The following is a 6,882-nucleotide window of genomic DNA, read 5'->3' as shown; positions in this document are numbered from 1 at the left end:
ACAGCAATTCCTACAATTTTTGCCTGTTTCTCTGTGATATGTATGTTTGTCAGCTCATTTTCCAGTTACAACAAGGTTCACGTTCTGATTCTTTTCACTGTTGTGTTGGGATTCTTAGATTTGCCCAGGAAAAATATATGCTTGTTGGTGCTTCTGAAAGCTTTAACTGAAACTACAAAATAGAATTTAAAGAATTTTTCATGGTAGTCATGGGAGTCCCCTTAATATCTTAAAATTAACTTTTAGGATCAAACTGCCTGACTGTGGCTCTGGGCACTGATTTTACAGCACTCCCCTGAAGCAGAACAGCTGCTATTTTGCTATTGCATTCGTTACTCCTAATCAGTGCTTTTGTTCCACCTTCTTGATGCAAAAATGTTCCTATTCATGTCTTGTTTTCTAGGTGAGGAGAGTTTATATCACAAGCCATTACTGAAATCAGTGGGAGACTTCTTCCTGCCTTTAGAGGGTCTTTATTCCCTACAAAGAAAGTTAGTATTTATAATAGGGATTTTTGCCTTCATTTTTACACAGAGCACAATCGTGTCTAGAAATCATCTGTCATAGGTTGCTCTGCGCTCACCCCCTGTCACAGCAGACACTTCTCCATTCCTGCTGGAGTTGTGAACCAAGAAAACATTCTGTTATTTCCAGGTTTCTTTTTTAAGCAACATAGAACACATTACAAATTCTCTGCAGGGAAAAGGAAAATACAGGGAGCAAAGCATGTGCGGCCAGATTCCTGTATTCTACCTATTTATTGAACAAATGGTCCGTGGGCCAACACTAGCATATGTTGCATTGCTTTGGTGGAGAAAGCAAATGAGCTTTCAAGCAAACTTGGCTTGAGATGAACTGATGCCATTACAATTTAGTTTTAATCCAGATGAAGTTTCAATATTTTGAATCAAGATTCGCTTACTGTGCCACTGTGGGAAAAGAGCTGCAGAAAAGGGCATGGGCTACAACAAATAAGCTACATAAGCAAGGAGGCATCTTTCATGTCTGAATTAGAGGGACGTTTTTGTTAGAAGGCAGCAGCTCACTCGGTGAAAACACATCTGCTAGACACACGCTGTCAGTATAATTGGCCACTGTGTTGCTTGCTATGTACGAGCCTGGCTGTGATGAGGGGAGGCAGCGATAGAAATTATTTGCAAGCATTTCTGCAACCTGTTCCAAGCGCCTTCAAAGGGTTCTCAAATTGGGTCTCTGGAGTCATGGAACAATATCTTGGATGAGATCTTGACAGCTTGCTTTCAGTGGGGAAGGAAGCCCGTGCATCTTTATCAACAGACAATTGCCAGGAGCAAAACTTCCCCTCTGTATATGGCAGAGATTTTCCTACCCCCGAGGGGGGGTTTAGCTCCTTGCCTGGAGCTGCGTTGCAAAGATTGTTTCTGGGGAATTGCACTTGGTTTGTGTGGTGACATGCTCAAGGCTTGACTTCTTCCTCAGTTCATTACTTGTTTCTTCTCCACCATGTTGCCTTAGGGGTTGCAGATATCTGACAGATTCTGGTGCTGGACAGGACAGAACAACACCAGGTGATTTGCACAGCATGCTGGGAATGGGAAATCACTGCTTTTTTGGGGGGACACAGGTCACCATCATCACTAAAAGAACTAGAAGAGATTAAGTACATGGACGGATCACTGAACGCCCTGTTCAGGCTCCCTCATTTACATGAGTGGTACCATTGGGATCATTGGGATGGCAGGAGACACAAGGAAGTTGGAGACAATTCCTTGCGAAGCAAGATTATCTGCAGTATGGGGAAGACTGCCATAGTCTGGCTCCTTAATAAATGCATTCAAAATAATTTTATTACGTATTAAGATGCAGTGCTATATTTAAGTCTTTGTTTATTTTGAACTGAAGCAGTGCTTTAAAGGAGAAAAACAGGTGAGAAATATCGATGACAGCTCCTGAAATGATTGTTTTGCTTGTCTTGCTGGCCTCCATGGGAATTCTGCAGTTCCTGCAGCAGCAGGAGGTTCCTATCTCAGCTGCGCTAACCCTTTGTGTCAGGCTTTCTCCTGGCTTATTAATGGTGCAGAAGGTCAGCATCAGATCCAGTGCTTGTGTAAGTCAAAGGAAAGATTCACCTCGTGCCATCGTCACTGAGGTTGGGCCTAATTCAAGGCAATAGGATACAAGAGTTTTTAGTTCCTTGGTCTAATGTGATAGGTGTTCTTCATGAGCTACATGCTACTGTGACAGTGGGTATTTAAAGGGCAGAGAGAGAAGATCTGACAGTGTTTGCCACCTTGGACAGCTTGAAAACTGTTCCCTGCTGCTCCTGGAGGATGCACATACATGGGGCCTGTACCTGCTTGGGCGAATGGTCTTGATGGACCTGTGTAGGGTTGGATCCTTGCTTTCTATTTTCTCCCAATCTCTCCTGAGCCCTGGGAGGCACAGGGTGAACTGCGGACGTTTTTGTGGAACGTCCTTCAGGTCAAGATGGAAGTGGTGATACGGCACAAGTGGTGTTTTAACAACGATCTGGTAGGCTGTTTTAGTGTGATAACAAGTGTCCAGTGTATTGGTATTCCTTGCAGGAGTCTGTACAAAAGCCCTCTGGGACCTCTAGCTATTTGAAACTACTAATTAAGGCTAACAAATCCTGATAGAACATTAAGGTTTCAGAAAAGGCCAAAGGAGATGGTTTTTCTAGGATCTAGCAGATTTTTTTAAAGTTACGAACGCTTTTGAAATGAAAGCTGACCACTAACAAAGGTAGCTCTGTTGAGAAAGACTTTGACATCGGTTGCATTAAGGAGATGTTGTCAAATAGGTTCCTGGAAGGGTTTATACCCTTTACAACTCTCCTAATTGTGTTCCTTTGAAGATGGAATCAGAGTCTGATTTCCAGCTAATCTTACAGTGAGAAAACTCAACTCCTTTCACCTGGCAAACGTTTACTGATTTTCTTGTTACTAAAGGTGTTTAAAAATAACTTGAAGTTTCTCTGTCTTGCCTTATGCCTGTGTTTGCACTGTGCCTGCTGTTTCGATATTTCTGAAAATAAGCTTTGCTGCCTGTTCACACACCATCTGTTGGCTCTTAGAAAGGTATTAGTTATGATTTGCCAGATAGTTAATGGGTCTCCTTAAGTCTGCTTCCAATATATTTCTAAAGCCTATTGGCCTGTGCTATTCTTCCCTTCCCAGAACAACAGTGTAAGAGGGCAGATCCTTCCATAAATGCCGCATTGCATGGATAAGTGTGTGTACATAGCCTAACACAGGAATAACGTTTGTGGGACCTGCATTAATGATGTCCATTTTTAAAACGTTTATTTCTGTTGGCAGCAAAATCAAAAATAAATGGAGTGCAGAGGCTGTTTCTCAGTGGATTTTAACTACTCTCCTATCCTTGCAGTGCCCAAATGTCAAATTTTGGTCACCATTGGCTTCAAAAACTTGCAATTTTACTGCCTCAGAAACTTAATATGCTTGACTTTGCAAGTGCAGAGGAAAGCCTGCTTTGCCTTGACATTTTGTGTGTGCATAATAATACTTTTCTATCTGCTTTCAATGCTATGCAGTGATTCATTCAGGGTTCTATAGCTTAATACATTAGGATAGTAGCATTTTAGCTTCTACACCACAGTATGTTTTTTTATTAATTTTCCTCAAACTACTGTAGTTATATTAATGCTATAACTGCCTATTTCATTTTTGATTTAGCGTGCCTATCCTATGCCATACCATTAGTATTAATAGGTACCCCTGATACTAGGCGGCACACAAAAATGTCATTTGATTATTTGTGGCTTTCTCTGATGCATGCCGGGATTGCTATATTGCACTTTTCCAATGTGCTCATTATTTTATGATAAGCTCAGCTGTCAGTCTTGATTTTTATTTCCTCTTCATTTTGTGAAGCTATAAGAATATCTGTCAGCTCCAACCTGAGCGTTTGCGTTGCACTTCAGCTAAAACAGGCTTCACTTACTTTACCCAGAGACTTGTATATATGCTAGCACTCCACAGCAACCTGAATCAGGTGCATCAAATAATTGCCCTATTTTATTTCCACTGAAGTAAATGGCAGCACAGTGAATCTCTAACTCTTTTCTCTGAAATCTGTTGAAAGCTTTTTTTTTGTTTTGTTTTGTTTCAGTGGATTTATGGTCAGGTTGTAAATCAGCAAGCATTCCTTATATATTTATGCATTTAATCCACTCCTTGTTTTCCTCATGCTCCTCTGATATCTTTATACATCTTATGGTTGAGCTGACTGCCCGTGTCCCAGCTGCATGAATGCTCACTGCTGCGCATGGGGACGGCAGTGCAGCCTCTGCGGCACAACATTGACTCCTTCACCAGACTTCAGCTCTGTCCTCACTCTGAGCTCTGTTCTGCCAGTCCAGCTATTTGAAGCAAATGTCTGGGACATAATAAAACCAAATATAGAATATGCACAATGAATGCCAACAGTGAAGGAAATCTTGCTTTTATATATCTTTGATTTATCAAAACTTCATTTTCGTTCGTGCTAGTGTGCAGCGGGAAGAGACTGTTAGTGAAAGTCTGCTGGGTAAAAGCAACAAGACAGTTACACAAAACTTGATCGTGCTGATGTCTTCTTGGAAGCGTTTTGGGGTGTCTGATTTGGTTTCTACTAGTGTCCATGGTTAAAAAAAAAATTTTGCTAGAGTGAAAGGAGGAGCTTGGATCCATGAGCTTCAGCAGCTGCTGGACTGGGCATTGCATCCTGCTTGTTCCCTTCTCTGTACCCATGGTACGGTTTTATTCAAGGCCCTGCCAAAGTCACTAATTGCTCTGACCGGGTGAGCACTGGGTCTGTAATTCACTGCTATTCACAGAACTGCGTAGACTCGGCCGCTGCACAGTCCTTGGAGAGGAGGAGGCTGGCGGCGCCGAGGGGGGCTGCTGCCCTGGGGCAGAAGGCTACACTGCTGTTATTTACTTCTGCTATTTACTTACTCTCAGCAGCTCTAGAAATGCTCACTATAGATGCTGCTTTTGCAAGGAGTTGCACTAGAAGTCTGGAAACCTGTGATTTTCTTTGCCAAATGAAGTCCCTAACAAGACAGTTTCACGGCACTGTCAGGGTTCCCGAAGGCGGATGCGAGTTAGCAAGATGTCCTTAGGGTTCACCTCCGCGCGTCTGCGTTGCTGCGATGTGCAGACAACAGGCTCCCTGGAGAGGCCGTAGCGGAAAGGCAGGCGTCGTTTCGACAGCGAGGAGAGCTTGCAGGCAGCTTCCTTTCCCTTAAGGTTTGGCCTTCCCCTCTCTGCGCTGTCTGCTGCAGCCCAGCTTTCTGCAGCGCTTGTGAAAGTTCATTCCTGAGGACCGCAGCCACCCTGCATCTTAAACAGCACTCACAATAACGAAGATGGAAAAATGGGAGCAAAAGAAGAAATAACGAATGATGGGGGAAGATGGGGCAGGAAGGACTATAGTAAATCAACAGGTTTACAACCCTTCCTTGATGGGCTGCTTTATAAGAAAGGCTCTCTCTCTCTTTTCTTTTTTTTAAAGGCAATCGGATCACCTTAAAACCCTTGAAATCAGCATGACCTTTGGCATTTTTGGTTTTTGCTGTTTTTGCCTCCTGGGTGAGATGTGGAAATCCAGCTGCTCTATACAGTAAATTTTCATTTGCCATTGCAATGCGACCCTTTCAGGTTCTCAGAGCGGAAAGGAGGTTGTTCCACACTGGCATTTCATACCTAGGGCAATATTCTTTGGTGGCAGAATTTCTTTGTTTCAGTACATTAATGCAATAGTTTTCACTAGCTCTGCTCTTCCTCTCCCAGCTTATGGAAACATGGCTCAGCCTGAACATTCGCCTGTAAAAATACAGTTATTTGCATTTTTTTGTTGTAAGAACATTCCTTAAGTCTGGAGGTAAATGTTGATCCGTTTTGATAGCTTGGACGAAGCGACATACTGACACTGAAGTTTCACTGTTAAGTGAAAACAAGCTGTAATCGCTCCACCTTTACTTTCATGTAGTCTGAACAAACTGAAGTATATCCTGAACTAGCGAGTCTTATAAGAAAAGTAATTTAAAAGTACATCCTACCTATAGTGTATATCTTACATATTAGAAATCTACAGATCTCCATGTGCTTTCAGTCAATTCAGATTCAATTCCTAAGTACTCTAAGTTCCTAATTTTGATCAATCCTTGCTTAAGGCCGCAAATGGAGTTTCTCTTGTTTCTTTTACCACCTTTAATTCTTTGTTTGTTTTTTTTTTCCACACAGCACCTTCCCCTTATTCCTAAGGTGAAGACTCAAGCAGGAGCGGGCATCCTGGTTTACATTGGCTCGGCGCAGTCTGCAGCAGGCTGCGTACAGCTCTGGAGGATTAGGAAAGCACATAGACATGAGTTGGCCTAGCGTGATACTGCTTGGAGGTTTCACAGAACGGAGGGCTCCTCTTTGGGTAAAAAGGACCCCTTTCTGGTCATGTTCCCCGTTTCAGTTGCATGTGACCGTCATTGCCTCTCTGACCTGCTTGGTTTCATTGAACTCGTCTCGCTTTTCTTTCCGAGGGACTTCACACAATGGTGCAGCAGCTGTGGCACTTTGCGCAACGCTTCTTCTTCTTCTTGGGGTGGAAGATGGTGAGGATCGCTTCGTCGAAGACTGTTTTAAGGCCTTTCTGCGTGAGGGCTGAGCACTCCAGGTAGCACTGTGCTCCGATCTTAAAGAGAAGAGAGAAAACGTGAGTACCTGCTGTTCGGAGAGATGGAATAGCCTCGTTCCAGCACCCTTCTCCATACACACGCTGCCTGCTGTAGAGGGCAGCCCACACCCTTAAAAACAAGTCCAAACCTTTGCTCTGTTTTATATTTGGCTGCCTACATGATTGAGGGACGAGGTCTGGTCATCCTGA

The 6,882-nt window shown here is 43.2% G+C and overlaps 1 protein-coding gene and 1 long non-coding RNA gene across 7 annotated transcripts in view; one reads left to right on the top strand and one right to left on the bottom strand.

Moving 5' to 3' along the window:
* Window positions 1–4,013: 4,013 nt before the first annotated feature.
* Window positions 4,014–6,882, bottom strand: part of RHOJ (ras homolog family member J) — a 55,328-nt gene continuing 52,459 nt past the window's right edge. The window contains exon 5 of the mRNA XM_026114053.2: window positions 4,014–6,690. Within this exon, the coding sequence (XP_025969838.1) occupies window positions 6,544–6,690 (147 nt within the window). The 3' untranslated portion in view covers window positions 4,014–6,543. The remainder of the gene's footprint in view (window positions 6,691–6,882) is intronic.
* Window positions 6,641–6,882, top strand: part of LOC112991516 (uncharacterized) — a 46,174-nt gene continuing 45,932 nt past the window's right edge. For 3 of the 6 annotated variants that reach the window (XR_003261316.2, XR_010389289.1, XR_010389287.1), the window contains exon 1: window positions 6,656–6,711. This is a non-coding gene — a long non-coding RNA (uncharacterized LOC112991516). Of the gene's footprint in view, window positions 6,712–6,882 lie in introns of all 6 variants that reach the window. The other 3 variants (XR_010389288.1, XR_010389291.1, XR_010389290.1) reach the window with 3 other exon arrangements.

Source organism: Dromaius novaehollandiae, chromosome 5, assembly GCF_036370855.1.
Source record: "Dromaius novaehollandiae isolate bDroNov1 chromosome 5, bDroNov1.hap1, whole genome shotgun sequence".
Taxonomy (NCBI): Eukaryota; Metazoa; Chordata; class Aves; order Casuariiformes; family Dromaiidae; genus Dromaius; species Dromaius novaehollandiae.
Note: the sequence above shows the minus strand (reverse complement) of the source record. Positions and strands in the feature narration are given on the sequence as shown.